This window comes from Sylvia atricapilla, chromosome 30, assembly GCF_009819655.1.
Source record: "Sylvia atricapilla isolate bSylAtr1 chromosome 30, bSylAtr1.pri, whole genome shotgun sequence".
In the NCBI taxonomy this organism is placed as follows: domain Eukaryota; kingdom Metazoa; phylum Chordata; class Aves; order Passeriformes; family Sylviidae; genus Sylvia; species Sylvia atricapilla.
The window spans coordinates 1,742,008-1,757,526 of record NC_089169.1 but is presented as its reverse complement, the minus strand read 5'-3'; the positions used below and the strand labels follow the sequence as shown (position 1 = coordinate 1,757,526).

General features: G+C 70.4%; 3 protein-coding genes across 3 annotated transcripts; 2 read left to right on the top strand and 1 right to left on the bottom strand.

Moving 5' to 3' along the window:
* Positions 1 to 22: 22 nt before the first annotated feature.
* Positions 23 to 5,376, top strand: ANKRD35 (ankyrin repeat domain 35). Its single transcript, XM_066337778.1, has 12 exons — positions 23 to 92; positions 811 to 941; positions 1,026 to 1,114; positions 2,006 to 2,070; positions 2,495 to 2,552; positions 2,637 to 2,707; positions 2,784 to 2,890; positions 3,094 to 3,251; positions 3,375 to 4,618; positions 4,900 to 4,989; positions 5,094 to 5,159; positions 5,258 to 5,376. Exons 1-12 carry the CDS (start codon positions 54 to 56, stop codon positions 5,327 to 5,329), a joined length of 2,190 nt encoding a protein of 729 aa, XP_066193875.1. The 5' UTR covers positions 23 to 53; the 3' UTR covers positions 5,330 to 5,376.
* Positions 5,377 to 5,498: 122 nt separating this feature from the next.
* Positions 5,499 to 7,232, bottom strand: NUDT17 (nudix hydrolase 17). The gene is made up of 8 exons (XM_066337997.1): positions 7,158 to 7,232; positions 6,873 to 6,995; positions 6,629 to 6,800; positions 6,501 to 6,526; positions 6,326 to 6,418; positions 6,138 to 6,236; positions 5,783 to 5,931; positions 5,499 to 5,678 (listed from the first exon to the last, which is right to left on the bottom strand). Exons 1-8 carry the CDS (start codon positions 7,224 to 7,226, stop codon positions 5,513 to 5,515), a joined length of 897 nt encoding a protein of 298 aa, XP_066194094.1. The 5' UTR covers positions 7,227 to 7,232; the 3' UTR covers positions 5,499 to 5,512.
* A 1,548-nt stretch (positions 7,233 to 8,780) lies between these two features.
* Positions 8,781 to 15,110, top strand: SEMA6C (semaphorin 6C). The gene is made up of 17 exons (XM_066337728.1): positions 8,781 to 9,316; positions 9,425 to 9,539; positions 9,819 to 9,876; positions 9,974 to 10,030; positions 10,192 to 10,293; positions 10,482 to 10,572; positions 10,650 to 10,772; positions 11,035 to 11,123; positions 11,351 to 11,568; positions 12,059 to 12,184; positions 12,257 to 12,412; positions 12,657 to 12,866; positions 13,154 to 13,300; positions 13,528 to 13,605; positions 13,685 to 13,740; positions 13,931 to 13,972; positions 14,341 to 15,110. The coding sequence occupies exons 1-17, from the start codon at positions 9,205 to 9,207 to the stop codon at positions 15,090 to 15,092; spliced, it is 2,532 nt and encodes an 843-aa protein (XP_066193825.1). The 5' UTR covers positions 8,781 to 9,204; the 3' UTR covers positions 15,093 to 15,110.
* The last annotated feature ends 409 nt before the right edge of the window (positions 15,111 to 15,519 follow it).

Genomic DNA, 15,519 nt, shown 5'->3' with positions numbered 1-15,519 from the left:
TCGGGGGGAGGGAGCGCAGGGGTCCGGGAGCTCCCGCGGCGGGGGTCTCGGCCATGAAGAGAATGTTCTCCTGCTCCAGCTCGCAGGTGACGGTGAGTCCCGGGAGGGAAGTGGGAGCCCCTGCCGGCTGCCCTCCCGATCCCAATCCCAATCGCGATCCCGATCCCGATCCCGATCCCGATCACAGCCCCACTGCCAGCTGCCAGCCCGAGCCCGACCCCACTCCCAGCCCCGATGCTGGTCCCGATCCTGGCTGCAATTCCTGTCCCAGCCGCAGTTCCGATCCCAATCCCAGTCCTGAGGCTGCTCCCTGTGCCTTGTGCAATCCGAGCCCCATTCCCAGCCTCCATCCCAGGTTCAGCCCCAATCCCAGCCCCAATCCTGACCCGAACCCAGCTCCCAGCCCCGATCCTCTTGCTCCCAACCCTGGCCCCACTGCAGGTCCCACAGCCCACCGCTGCTCCCAATCCCAGTCCCGGTTCCCGTTCCCAGACCCGGCTCTCGGTTCCTGGTCCCGGGTCTCAGTTCCGGTCCCGGTCCCGGTGCCACTCCCGCCCGGTGCCACGCTGGAGCCCGGCCCGGCTCGGTGGCACTCGCCAAACCAGCCGGGCGGGCACAGGCCGGGACACGCTGCGGCCTCTCCGCCCTCTCCCGGCTCCGCGGGGATCCCGCACGGAAACCCCAAGGAGCGGGGAAACTGAGGCAGGAGATGCCCGGGGGTGAACCACACCGCGGGGTCCCGTCCCGGCGCGGGGGTCCCGGCCAGGATTGGGGGGGTCCCGTCCTGGATTTGGGGTGCCACCCCCGCAGATGGAGAGCTGGACGCGGCAGGACCAGAAGCTGCTGGAGGCGGTGACACGCGGGGACGTGGCCCGAGTGGCCGCCCTGGCCGCCCGCAAGGCCGCCCGCCCCGCCAAGCTCAACGCCAGGGGACAGTCCGCGTATGTCACCGCCGGGGGGACACGGGGGCGGCTCGGTGGCTCCGGGGGGCCGCAGGGGTCACGGCCGCCTCTCGCCATCCCCAGGCTCCACCTGGCCGCGGCCGAGGGTCTCACCGAGTGCCTGACGCTGCTGCTGGAGCACGGGGCCCCCGTCAACGAGACGAACGATGACGGTAGGTGGGGACACCTGGGTACACCTTGGGGACACCTCGGAGACGCACAGCCAGGTGCCTGCACCTCCTCTGGAGGAGCCCCAGACCTGCACCCCAAAAACAGGGACCCTCGGGAGCACCCTGGGGAGTGTCCCCAAGGAGGGGGTGTCCCCAAGGAGGGGGTGTCCCCAAGGACGGGGTGTCCCCAAGGAGGGGGTGTCCCCAAGAAGGGGGTGTTCCCCGATGGAGTGGGGTGTCCCCAAGGACGGGGTGTCCCCAAGGACGGGGTGTCCCCAAGGAGGGGGTGTTCCCCGATGGAGTGGGGTGTCCCCAAGGAGAGGGTGTCCCCAAGAAGGGGGTGTCCCCAAGGAGGGGGTGTCCCCAAGGAGGGGGTGTCCCCAAGGAGGGGGTGTTCCCAAGGAGAGGGTGTCCCCAAGGACGGGGTGTCCCCAAGGAGGGGGTGTCCCCAAGGAGGGGGTGTCCCCAAGGAGGAGATGTCCCCAAGAAGAGGGTGTCCCCAGGGAGGGGATGTCCCCAAGGACGGGGTGTCCCCAAGGAGGAGGTGTCCCCAAGGACGGGGTGTCCCCAAGGAGGGGGTGTCCCCAAGGAGGAGGTGTCCCCAAGGAGGAGATGTCCCCAAGGAGAGGATGTCCCCAAGGAGGGCGTGTCCCCAAGGAGAGGGTGTTCCCAAGGAGGGGATGTCCCCAAGGACGGGGTGTCCCCAAGGAGGGGGTGTCCCCAAGGAGAGGGTGTTCCCAAGGAGGGGATGTCCCCAAGGAGGGGATGTCTCCAAGGAGGAGGTGTCCCCAAGAAGGGGGTGTTCCCTGACGGAGCGGGGTGTCCCCTGGGGGTGTCCCTTAGGGGAGCAGCTGTCCCCCGGGGGTGTCCCCAGTGCCCCTCTGGTCCCCACAGGCAGCACTGCCCTGCACTTGGCCACCATCGCCTGCCAGCCCCAGTGCGTGAAGGTGCTGCTGCAGGTACGGAGCGGGATGGGAACGGGAACGGGAATGGGAATGGGAACAGGAATGAGAATGGGGAACGGGAATGGGAATGGGAATGGGAATGGGAATGGGAATGTGGATGGGAATGGGAACGGGAACGGTAACGGGAATGGGAATGGGAATGGGAATGGGAATGGGGATGGGAATGGGAACTGGAACGGGAATGGGAGTGGGAATGGGAATGGGAACGGGAGCAGGAACTGGAATGGGGAGGAGCTGGAGGTGAAAAGAGGGATGGAGATGAGGATAGAGATAGGGATAAGAACACGGATGAGGATGGAGCTGGGGATGGGGACAGCGATAAGGACGGGGCCAAGGACAGGGAAATCGATGGGAACAGGGTTGGGATGGGGGCCAGGGCCGTTCCCATCCCGGGGGTCCCTTCCCGCTGTCCCCCCAGCACGGAGCCAACGAGCGCCACGTGGACGGGCAGAACCGGACACCGCTGCACTGGGCCGGTGAGGGGGGGACAGGGGACACCCCGGGACGGGGGGACACCAGAGGTCCCCCAGAGCCCCCGCAGTGACACCGCCCCCCTGCAGCCTCCTCGGGCTGCGCCTCCAGCGTCCTCCTGCTCTGCGACCACGAGGCCCCGCTGGATGTCCCCGACGCTGTGAGTGGGGACAGGGGGACAGCAGGGGGTGACGGGGGACAGCGAGGGTTGATGGTCACCCCACGTGTCCCCCCAGCACGGCCAGACCCCCCTGATGCTGGCGGCGCAGCGGAACCACGTGTCCGTTTGTGCCCAGCTCCTGCGGCACGGGGCCGAGCCCGGGCTGGCCGACAGCGATGGCAGGTGGGTGACAGGGGACACTGGGGACACCGAGGACACTCCCGGGCCCGTGATGTCCCCAAGGGTGTCCCCACTGTGGGGAAGGGATGGGGGTCACCTGTGCCACCGTGTCACTGTTCCATCTCACCGCTGTGCCACCCCCTGCCATCGTTCACTGTTTCCTCGTGTCCCCGTGTCCCTGTGTGTCACCCACGTCCCCGGCTCAGGACAGCGCTGGAGCTGGCGCTGGCTCACGGCAGCCTGGAAGTGGCCGAGCTGCTGCAGAGCCACAAGAGGGACAAGGACACCGGGAATGTCACCAGGAGTGTCCCCGGGAAGGCCCCGAGCTGGGCTGTCCACAAGGTCCCGCACTGCAGGAGGAGAGGTGAGTCCTCCCGGACACCCCAAAAAAAAAGGAAAAAATGGGGGAAAGTGGGAAAAAAACGGGGGGAAATTAAAAAAAAAGGGAAAAAATGAGAAAACGGGATTGTGTTTTCCCCTCCAGCAGAGAACGGGGCTGGGCAGGTGGGACTCCAGGCCGAGGACAGGGAGGAGGAGGCTGAGGAGCACTGGGACGGCCGCGCTGCCCGGTGGCTGCGGGAGGAGCTGGTGAGGAAGACTCTGGAATGCCGGCGGCTGGAGGAAGCTGCCGCGGGAATCCGGCGGCGGGTGCGGGAGCTCGTGCGGCTCCTGCCGGGACGGGATGAAGGTGAGGATGAGGAGGATGACGGCGCCTGCCTGGAGCTCCTGGCTCGGGGCGTGGCGGAGCTGAGGAAGAGAAGGAGGGATGAAGAGTGGGAAGGAGGACACGGCGGCGCCGAGGCTCCGGCGCTGATCCCGTTCCTGGCCTGGCTGGGAGAGGAGTGCTCCAAAATGCGGGAAGCGAAGGCCGGCGCCTTCTCCCGGAGCCAGGAGCTGCGTCGGGAAGCGGAGGATTCCCTCCGGGACGGGGCCGTGGGCCGGAGCGCGGCCGCCTGGGAGCAGCTGGCGGCGAGGCTGGAGCAGGCGCTGGACCACCAGGACCGGATCCACGCCGGGATGCTCCAGGGATCCCAAATGCTCCTGGAAAAGCTGCGTCGGGAGCCGGCGGCAGCGTGCCGGTGCTCGGAGAACGGCACGGAGCCGGCTCCGGGCGGGAAGAGCCGGGAGGAGATCCCGAGGGAGGGCGAGGGGATGGAGAAGGAGCTGCTGGAGCTACGGGAGGGCAACGGGAAGCTCCTGGTGGAGCTGGCGCGGCTGGGCCGGGAGCGGGAGCGGCTGCAGCAGGAGCTGCGGGAGCTGCGGGATCCCGGGCCGCGGGACGAGGCGCGGCGGCTGCGGCGGGAGCTGCGGGAGCTGCGGGACGGGCTGAGCGCCCGGGTGCGGGAGGCGACAGGCGACGGCGGGGCCGCGATCCTCCGCGACCTGCAGCGGCGGCTGGACGCGCTGGTGCGCTCCCAGCACGAAGCCCTGCAGCTCATCACGGAGATGGAGGGAGAGGCCGGCAGCGGCGGGGAGCGCGGGGCACCGGGAGAACCGGCGGCGGCCCCGGGCGCCCCGGAGCGCGGCGCCGCCGATGTCCCAGCGGAGCCGCCGGGCTCGGAGGTGCAGCGGTGGCGGGAGGCGGCGGCGGCGGCGGAGGCGCGGGCGGCCGGGCGGGAGCGGGAGCTGCGGGAGCTGCGGGAGACGGCCCAGGGCCGGGAGCGCGGCCTGGCAGCGCTGCGGGAACGGGCGGCTCGGCTGGAGCGCGCCTGCCGGGACAAGGACGGGAAGGTGAGGGACGGGCCGGGAACGGGGACTTCCCGAGACCTGTCCCATTCCCGTCATCTTCCTCCTCCCATCCTTGACCCCATCGCTGACCCCTTCCCATCTTCCTCTTCCTCCCATCCCCATCCCAATCTCCTCATCCCCATCCCAACCCTGTCCCGTCTCCCAGCCCCATTTGGGGGCACCTCGGGGGGTGGGGGGGGGGACTGAGGGAGACCGAGGGGGTTCTGGGAGCAACCAACCCCCGCCCCAGTCCCCCAAATCTGCCCCTGCCTTTGCCTCCTCAGCTGAAGCAGCTGCTGGCGGAGACGGAGAAACTCTCGGCCGAGGTGTTGGGGCTGCGGGGCCAGAGCGCCCAGCTCCAGCTCCAGCTGGAGGTGAGGACAGCACCCGGTGTCACATGGTGTCCCCATTTGTAACCTCCTGTCACTCTGGGTCACACGGTGTCACCTGTGTCCCCACGCTGCCCGTCCCCCCGCAGGTGCAGCAGAAGCAGCACCGGGACACCGTGGCCGTGTACCGGAGCCACCTCCTCCAGGCTGCCCAGGTGGGACCCCGTGACCCTGCCCGAGGGGTGGGGACACAGGTTTGGGTGCCGGGCACCCAGGCGGGATCCCAGGAAAAGCCACACTCCCTCCTCCACAGGGATTCATGGACGAGGGAGTCCACGCCGCGCTGCTGCGGATCCTGCGGGCCGAGGCGGGAGCGGGGCCGTGACATTAAACCGGGAAACCGCGACACACACCCGGCCCGTGTCCCGTTCCGTGTCCTCGCCCCGACAGCTCAGGGAAGGGCGTGTACCCGGCTCCATTCCCACCCGAAACCGCGGACACCTCCGGCCCATCCCTGGGCGCTCCCTGTCCCCGCTCCAACACGGACCCGGTTCCCGAGGGAAGCGCTTTATTCCCGCTCCCGGCGGCCGGGCGCCGCCCGCCACCTCCCCAGCGCGAATTTGGTGCCGGTGCTGACGCGCTGCAGGTCGGGGCCGCGGGCCGGGGCCCGGCGCAGGAGGATCCCGGTGGGAATCTGGGAGCTCCGGAAGCCGTCGGCGCTCAGCTCCGTGATGCTGGGACAGGGAACGGGGGCAGGGCTGGGTCACGGGCAGGTTGGACAGCCCCGGGTGTCCCCCAGCCTCGTGTCCCTGTCCCCACGGCGTCAGGAGCGTCTCACCCCACGGTGGCCGGCAGCTCTCCGGGGAGTGATCCCGATCCCAATGCCGATCCCTCGGCTCCGTCCTCGGTGGCAGCGATGGCCTCCAGGACCAGAGGCTCCAGCCAGGCCACAGCGCTGACCTCACACGGGCTCGGGCACAGCCGGGCCTGGGCACGGACCCCCGTGGACAGAGGGACCCCCACGGGGGGGACCCCAACTTCCATAGGGACCCCCACCCTTGGAGAGACCCCAACCTCGATAGAGACCCCCACCCTTAGAGGGACCCCACCCTCGGAGAGACCGCAATCTCGATAGAGACCCCCACCCTTAGGGGGACCCCACCCTCAGAGAGACCCCCTGGAGGTGTCCCCACCTGCAGCTGCTGGCGGGGCTCGGCCGAGCGCAGCCCCAGGTAGGTGACGATGTGGTGGCAGCGTGGTGGCCCCCAGTTCAGCGTGGGGGGGAACAGGGACTGTGGGGTGCAGGGGTGACCCATGGGGCAGGGCGGACCCCTGGGGGTGTCACCCCCTGCCCAGCCCCGGGTGAGGGGGGGGTCGGTACCTCCCAGAGGCCGAGCAGGTGCCATGAGAAGGTCCCGGGCTCCAGGTGCAGCCCCGTCTCCTCGGCCAGTTCCCGCAGCCCGGCAGTCACCAGCTGGGGGTTTGGGGTGTCAGGGGACATCTGTGTCCCCACACTCACCGAGGCACCCCCTGCCCTCCCCACGGTGTCACCTCACCTCTTCTCCTGGCTCCAAGTGCCCACCTGTGTGAGGGGACAGGGGTCAGGGGACCCCAGAGCTCCGGTCCCCACCCGAGTGACAGGTCAGGGGACCCCAGAGCTCCTGTCCCCCATGCTCGCACTCACCCGGCGGCACCCAGACATTGGGGAAGTGGCGCAGGGTGGTGGCTCTGCGGGTCAGCAGGACGTGGCCGCAGGCGGCCTCCAGCAGCACGGCCACTGCTGCGGCCACCCCCGAGTGTCCCCCCCGGTCACCCAGCGCGGTCCCTCCCAGCTTGGCGGGGCAGAACGGGGGTCTCTGCGGGGACAGGGGACGTCAGCGGTGCGATGGCTCCCTGGGGGGACGCGGGGCGACACAGCGGCTGGTCACCTTGAGGACGGTGACGGCGGAGCCGGGGAAGGGGACATCGGAGATGAGGAAGTGGCCACGCTGCAGCCCGCAGCTCACCAGGGCCACGTCCGTGTCCGCCGGGCAGAACACGCCGGTGACACTCTGCGGGGACACCGCGGCCGCTGTCACCGCGCCGCGACGGCCCAGTGGCCACGCCCCCTCCCTTGCGCTGTCCCTCCCCATTGCCCCCCCGGTTCCCCCGGTCCCCCCGGTTCCCCCCGGTCACCCCCGGTTCCCCCCGGTCACCCCCGGTCCCCCTCGGACCTGCCCGAACGCCGCCGCCCCCCCCGCCCCCGCGCGCCGCACGTGCACGAGCACGCGCGCGCTCGCCATGACGGGGCGGGGCCTCCTGGAGGGGCGGGGCCTCCTCCATGTGGGCGGGGCCGCCTGGAGGGGGCGGGACCTCACAGAGGGGCGGGGCCTCACAGAGGGGCGGAGCCTCACTGAGGGGCGGGGCCTCACGGAGGGGCGGATCCTCACGGAGGGGCGGGGCCTCACGGAGGGGCGGGGCCTCACGGAGGGGCGGAACCTCACGGAGGGGCGGAGCCGCCTGGAGGGGCGGGGCCTCACAGAGGGGCGGGGCCTCACAGAGGGGCGGGGCCTCACAGAGGGGCGGGGCCTCACGGAGGGGCGGGGCCTCACAGAGGGGCGGGGCCTCACGGAGGGGCGGGGCCTCTCGCGCGCCCGTGATGGCGCCCCCTGCCGGGCCCCGGGAAAGGCCGCGCCCTCGGGCGGTCACCGGGGATCGGCGACAGTTCCGTGTCCTGTGTGTGTCCCCCGCGTGTCCTGTGCGTGTCCTTTGTGTGGCCATGTCCTGCGTCCCCGTGTGTCCCGTGTGTCCGTGTCCTCCCGTCCGTGTCCCCCGTGTCCTGGGTGCGTCCGCGTCCTGTGTGTCCCCCGTGTCCTGCGTGTGTCCTGTGCGTGTCCGCTGTGTCCCCATGTGCCCTGTGCATGTCCATGTCCTCCGTGTCCCCCCACGGGGGACCCACTGTCACCTGGCCCGAGTGGCCGCCCTGGCCTCCCTCAGGGCCACCATGGTGACACCGTTGTGTCCCCAGGGCTGCCACCGTCGGTCCGGGGACATCGCGCCCCTGGGTCACCGAGAGGTGCCATTCCGGGCGATGCCAGCAGGTGTCACCTCGTGCCCGCCCCCTCGGGACCCCCCGAGTCTCGGGGGTGTCCCCAGCGCCCTCCACCCCCGGCATGTCCCCAGGGTCCCCTCTGCGCCCCGGAGCAGCCGGGGACACTTGGGGACATCGCGGGTAGCTCAGTGCTCCCAGTATGTCCCAGTAACTCCCAGTAGCTCTCGGTGGCCACTTGGGCGAGCAAGTGGCCACACGCTGCTGTAGGTGACAGGTCCCACTCTGGGGACAGAGGGGGACACACGGGTGGCCCCGTGTGTGCGAGGGGGTCTCACGCGTGTGCGCGCCGACAATTGCACGCGGGTGCGCGCACCGACAAGGGGGAGGGGGTGTCATAGCCGTGCCCGCGCACACGCGCGTGCAAACCGCCCCCCATCCCTCGGCAGTTAATGAGGATCATCTCATTAACGGGGATTAACGCCTATCTATAGGGTGGCCGCGGGGGGAGTCCCGCGGGGGCTGTGGAGTCCCGCGGGGGTCCCCGGTCCCGCCCCCGGCCCCGCTCCGGCCGGTGCCCGGTCCCGGCCCGTTCCGGGGCGGAGCCGCTCGGGACCGAACGGGGAGCGGAGCCGGTACCGAGCGCCGAGGGCTCGGGAGGGGCGGAGTTTGGGGATGTCGGGGCAGGCGGTGGGGAGTGTCGGGGCAGGGGCTGGTGGAGGGCTGGAAGCGGGTGGTTTGGGGGTGGTTTTGGGGTGTCGGTGGGGTGCTGTGGGGTGTTCGGGCAGGGGGCGCGCAGGCTGCCGTGCGGGGCCATGGAGTGCTGCGACAGGGTGGTTTGGGGCTGTTTCAGGCGTTTGGGTGGGACGCTGACTGTTGGGTGGGTGTCGCGGGGTGTTGGGGGGTACTCGGGGCGCTGGGGGAGCGGTGTCGGGGTGTAGGTGGGCTGTTTTGGGGTGCAGGTGGGTGCTGTACCGCGGGACACTGAGGCTGCACTCCTGCGCTGGGGGAAGTGTCCCGGCAGCAGCTCCCGGAGCACTGGGAGCACTGGGACGAGGACTTTGGAGCACTACGGACACCGGGAGGGGGTACTGGGGGCCACTGAGAGGACTGGGGACACTGGCAGCACTGTCCCCACACTGTCCCCACTCCACCCTCCATCTCCGCGCCTCAGTTCCCCCCCGCTCGCAGCCCGGGGCAGGGCGGGGGGGTCGCTCTCAGCCCCACCCGCGATGCCGAGGGTCCCGCTGCCCTTCGTCCTCCTCCTCCTCCTCCTCCTCGCCGGGGCTCCCGCCCAGTCCTTCCCACGGGACCTGGTGGCTCGCAGCACCGTGGGGCTGGCAGGTGAGCGGGGCTCGGGGGGCGGCTGGGGGGGCTCGGGGTGTCACCGGGGTGTCACCGGGGTGTCACCGGGGTGTCACCGGGGTGTCACCGTGTCCTCCCGGTCCGCAGCCACCGCCGCGTACCCGCGTTTCGGGGGCCTCCGGGGGGACAACGGCACGGCGCGGCTCGGCCTCGACTTCCAGCGGATGCTGCGGCTCAACGGGACGCTGCTCGTGGCTGCCCGGTGAGCGCGGCCGGGCTGCCCGTGCACACTCGTGTGCACACTCGTGTGCGCCGGGACACGGCTCCCCGGCGGCAGCGCCTGTGCCCGAGCGTCCTGATCTGTGCTTGTGCAAGGGTTTGCACACTCGCACACCCTTGTCGCTGCTTTTGTGCCCTCCCCTCGTTCCCTCCCGTGCCCCGTGCGTGACCCCGCAGTGCCCTGTGCGTGTGACTGGCGTGCTGTCCCCGTGTCCCCTTGCACACCCGTGTGCCCCCTTGCACACTCACCGCCTCCCCTCAGGGACCACATCTACGCCTTCGACCTGGGGCAGGACAAGGGGACGCTGTACCCGGAGCGGGTAAGGGGGACGGGAGCAGCGACCCTGGGGACAAAGGGGACACGCAGGGGGAAGGTCCCCGCGGCCACCCACCTGCTGTCCCCGTCTCACCTGGCAGCACCTCACCTGGGAGACGCAGGACAGGGAGAACTGCGCCATGCGGGGCCGGCGGCAGGTGAGGGGCCTCGAGGGGTACAAGGGGCGGGAGCGGTGGTGGGGATGTGGGGATTTGGGGATTTGGGGTGCAGGGTTTGAAGGGAAAAGGGGCGGGGACAAACAGGGTCTCAGGGCATGAGAAGGTGGTGACGCCGGTGTCCCCCTGTGTGTCCCCCACAGGACGAGTGTCACAACTACATCCGAGTGCTGGTGCCCCGCGACGCCGAGACCCTCCTGGCGTGTGGCACCAACGCCTTCAGCCCCCTGTGCCGCACCTACCAGGTGTGAGGGGGGCTCACAGCCTGCTGGGGGTCGGTGGGATGGGCTGGGGGGTCTCAGCCCAAACAGGGCAGTTCCCGGACGTGTGATGAGCGTGGAGGTTCTCAGCCGCGTCCCTGCTGGTGCTGGGATGGCACAAAGGGCTGCTGAGTACTGGGGGGTCTCACAGCCTCCGGGCGTGTCCCCCCCAGGTGAGCAGCCTGGCGCAGCAGGGTGACGAGGTCAGTGGCCAGGCTCGGTGCCCCTTTGACGCCAAGCAAAGCATCGTGGCCCTCTTTGTCGGTGGGTGCTGGGCAGGCGGGGGGACACGGGGGTGGCCGGGGGCGGCACAGGGGTGACCCGGTGTGTCCCCCCCGCAGATAACAGCCTGTACTCGGCCACCGTGGCCGATTTCCAGGCGAGTGATGCCGTGATCTACCGCAGCCTGAGCCCCGGGCAGGCTCCACTGCGCACCCTCAAGTACAGCTCCCGCTGGCTGCAGGGTACCCCAGAGTGGGGGTCTGTGGGGGTGGGATGGGGGCAGGAGGGTGTGGGGCAGGGTTATAGGTGTGGAGGGATGGGGCAGAGTGGGGTAGGGGGATGTGGGGATGGGGTCGGGGGGTGCAGGGCTGCAATCTGGGGGTCCAGGGCCGTGGGGACATAGCGGGGGGCAGGATGCAGGGGAGGGGTGAGCACAAAGGTGTGGGACAAGGACAGGAGGTGGCAGGTGCTGATGGTGTCTCCAACGTCCCCTGGCCCCCCCAGAACCCCACTTTGTCCAGGTGCTGCCCTACGGCCCCTATGTCTACTTCTTCTTCAGGGAGGTGGCAGTGGAGCTCAGCGCCCTGGGCAAGGTGGGTGCCGGGACAGGGGGAGCGCCCAGGGGCCCCCCACCCTGGGGTCGAGGCAGGGGAGACTCCTGAGCCCCTCACCTGTGGGTGCCAGCCTGAGGTGCCTGGGGGGCAGCGGCGATGCCCGGGGGTGCCCATGTGCCAGTGCCCGCAGGTCCCCTGGGTGCTGACCCCAGGGTGTCCAGATGCTGACCCCAGGTGTCCAGGTGCTGAGCCGGGTTCCTGTGCAGGTGTTGGTGGCCCGGGTGGCCCGGGTGTGCCGCAATGACCGCGGTGGGTCCCCGCGGGTGCTGGAGCGGCGCTGGACGTCCTTCCTGAAGGTGCGGCTGCAGTGCTCCGTCCCTGGGGACACCGAATTCTACTTCGATGTCCTGGAGGCTGTGACACCACCCCAGACCCTGCACGGGCGCCCCGCTGTCCTCGCCCTCTTTGGCACCCAACCCAACAGGCAAGGGCATGGGGACACGGGGACATGGGGACAGGGGGACAGGGTGATGGTGACATGAGCAGGGACTCACACGTGGACATGGGGACATGGGGACACGGGGACATGGGGACAGGAGGACAGGGTGATGGTGACATGAGCAGGGACTCACACGTGGACATGGGGACATGGGCACATGGGGACATGGGGACATAGTGACATGAGCAGGGACTCACATGTGGACATGGGGACATGGGGACAGGGGGACATGGGGACATAGTGACATGAGCAGGGACTCACATGTGGACATGGGGACAGGGGGACATGGGGACATGGGGACAGGGGGACACAGGAAGGGGGTTGCCCAGGGGACAAGGGGATGGTCTCAAACGGGGACACAGAGTGACAGTGCACAGGGACACACACACCAGGAAACAGAGCATGGGGACACACGTGGGACACGGAGGGGCCCTGGTCAAACCGAGGCCACCCTGTCCCCCCGCTGTCACCGCAGCATCCCTGGCTCGGCCGTGTGCGCCTTCTACCTGGCAGATGTGGAGCGGTCGTTCGAGGGTCCCTTCGCCGAGCTCCGTGGAGCCACTTGGATCCCGGTGCCAGAGGACAGGGTCCCTCAGCCCAGGTACCCCCCGCCCCGCCCCAGGACACCCCCGGGTGTCACAGACACCGCGTCCCCACACCAGCTGTGCCGCAGGCCGGGCTGCTGTGCCGGGATGGGACCTGCTGCCGGAATTGTCACCTCTGGGGACTTCCCCGACGAGACCCTGGCGTTCGCCAAGGAGCACCCGCTGCTGCACGGCGCCGTGAGCCCCGCGGGCGGGCGGCCCCTCTTCACCCACACCGGCACCAGGTGCGGCGACGGCGGCGCCTCGGGGACAGGGTGGCCTCGGGGATGGGATGGGTTGGTGGCCGGAGTGGCCTTGGGGACAGGGAATAGCTCTTGTGGGCAGGTTCAGGGTGTGGCGTGGGCTGAGGGTGCTGCAGGGTGGGGACGGTTCCCCCGCGAGGCTTTTGTGAAGGGCCGCTCGAGGTGCAGGAAGCCCCCGGGCAAAGCCCACCCCAGGCCGGCTGTGCGAGGCCGTGTCCTGCCCCAGGCTGACCCAGCTGGCCGCGGACACGGGCGCGGGGCCCCGCGGGAACCACACCGTGCTGTTCCTGGGCGCCGAGGACGGGCGGGTGCTGAAGGTCCTGGCCGCTGCGCAGCCCCCCGGGGGCACCCTGGCACCGGGGGACACCCGAGAGCTGGGGGACAGCGGTGCCAAGACACTGCTGCTGGAGGACATCAGCCTCTACGACCCCGGGCGGTGAGGGGCAGGCACCCTGAGGTGCCCAGGGCTGGGGTCTGGGGTCTCGGGGGGGTTAAGGATGCTGGATGGGGGGTCGTGGGCACTGTGGGGCTGGGTGGCCAGGGGTGGGCCATGGGTACGGGGAGCGCTGAGCGGCTGGTGGGCACTGAGGGCTTGGGGGTGCTTGGGGGGCTCGGGGGTGGGTTCAGGGCACTGCGGGGGCCGGGGGCTCTCGGGCACCGTGGGCTTGTGAGCGCCGTGGGGTTCGGGGCTGCCAGGCTGAGCCCGGGTGCTGTCGGGTGCAGGTGCCGCAGCCCGCGGGGCTCCGGGGTGCCCAGCCGGGTGCTGGGGCTGGAGCTGCACCTGCCGGGCCGGGAGATCATCGTGGCCTTCGCCGGCTGCCTGCTGAGGCTGCCCCTGAGCCGCTGCGCCCGCCACGGCTCCTGCCGAGGGTGAGCGCGCCTCGGGGGGCTCGGGAATGGGGCTGCCAGGGAACCGGGAGGGACAAGGGAATGGGAATGTGCGAGGCAGGGGAGTCTGCGAGAGGCGGGGAGTGGGCAAGGGCAAAGACACAGGGACGTGCGAGGTCATGGAAGTGTCCAGGGGCACCAGAGCATGGCAGGGGACAGGGGCACACGCGGGCACAGGGACATGAATGGCAGCTGCAGTGTCCCCGCAGGAGCTGCCTGGCTGCCCGGGACCCCTACTGTGTCTGGCTGCCCTCCAGGGGCTGCGTCCCCTTCTCCGAGGACCTTCCGTGAGTGTCCCTCCCATCCCCGACCTCCTGGGCCCTGCCCCGTGCGGGGACACAGGGTGATGTCCCCTCTGTGTCCCAGGAGTGGCTTCCAGCAGGACGTGGAGGGATCCCTCGGGATCAGTGGGACCTGCCAAGGTGAAGTGGGGCAACATGGGAATATTTGGGGATTTCTGGAGACATGAGGTCATGGAGGGGGTACCACAGTGACACTGGGGTGGCTCTGGCACACGTGGGTGATACCAGAGGATGGGGAGGACATGGAGGGGACACGGGTGGCTCCAAGGGACATGGGAGGGCCTGGTCTGACCCTGCTCTCCCCTCACAGGGGCTGCAGGGGACAGTGACAAGGACGGGGACCTGGCGCACGGTCAGTGACATTGTCTGAGTACCCTGGGGACCAGGGAGGGGTGTCCCAGGGCTGGGAGAGAGACCCCAGGGATTGGGAGGGGGGCACCAGGGACTGCGGGGGAGCACCAAGGAGTCGGGAGGACCCCAGAGACAAGTACGGGACCCCCAGGGACAGGAGAAGGCCCCCAGGGGTGGGACAAACATCCCGAGGGTGGAAGAGGGACCCCAGGGAAGGAGAGGTGTGGGGAGACCCCAGGAACAGGAGAGGGATAAGGGGGGGACAATCGGGACAAGGGGGGACCCCGGGGATGGCAGGGGGACCGAGGGGTCTCCGGGGGGGTATCGGAGCCCCCGGTGACCCCGCCGTGCTGACGGCCGGTCCCGCAGGGGTGCGGCACCCCGGTCCGGGGGCCGAAGCGACGGTGCCGGTGCCGGTGCTGGTGGGCTGCGTGCTGGGAGCCTTCGCCCTGGGGGCGCTGGCCACGGGGCTGGTGGCCACCTGCTGCCAGCGCCCCGCCGTGCCCAAGGCGCCCCCGGAGCCGCCGTGCGCCCCGCGGAGCCCGGCGCAGCCGCCCGCGCCCCGCCTGTACCCCGCGCTGCCGCCGCACGCTTCGGCCGGGATTGTGCGGGACGGCGCCGAGCCCGAGCCCCCCGAGGCCGAGCCCCGGGACCGGGAGCCCCGGCGCGGCCCCGCCGCCGCCCCGCGCCCCGCCGAGCTCCCCGGGCCCGGTCCCCCGGCCAAGGCGGCCCGGGACGAGGCGCTGCAGCGGCTCTGCGGGGGCTCGGGGTGGCCCGGGACCCCCCCGGGGACCGGCGGCTCCTTCGCCAACCGGGTGCTGCCGCGGGCCGCCGGCCCCGGGCCCCCCTTCGGCCCCCACGACCGAGCCCCGGTGCGGCTGGACGTGCCCCCCGACAGCCCCCCGGCGCCGCGGCGGCCGCTGGCACAGAGCCGCTCGCTGGCGGGGACCCCCGTGAGCCCCCCCGGGCCGCCGCGGGCTCTCACCCGCATGCACTCGCTGGGGACACCGGGGGCGACGCCCTGGGGACCCCGGCCCGGCGCCCTGGAGCGCTCCCTGTCCGTGAAGCCCCCCGTGCTCCCCAAGCCGCTGCTGCTGCCCGCGGCCCCGGCGCGGCCCTGAGACCCCCCGGGACACCCCGAGGTGTCACCTCCCCCGGGGCGCGGGGTCCCCGCTGCCCCGGCTCTGCTCCGTGTCACCGGGACGGCCCCCGGCAGGGTGATGGGGGCTCTGCGTCTCCCAGCTGACACCCCAGAGGGGACAGGGATCCCCGTGTCCCCACGCTGCGGTGACAAGGTCTCCATGGCTCCCATCCCCCTGGTTTGGCTTTTTTTTTTTTACTCTTTCTAATTTATTTTCTGTTTGGGGCGGGATGTGAGTTGCTGTCACCCTGTCTTGGCGACACCAGGAAGGGGACACATGACCCAGCCCATCCTACTGTGTAGGAGCAGGGCTGGACCAGGGCAAGAGTGGCGCAGGATTTTAATAAAAAAAAACACAGAACAAAAATGAGCGTAAACGTTGAAATTTCTGCAATCCAAAGCATTTT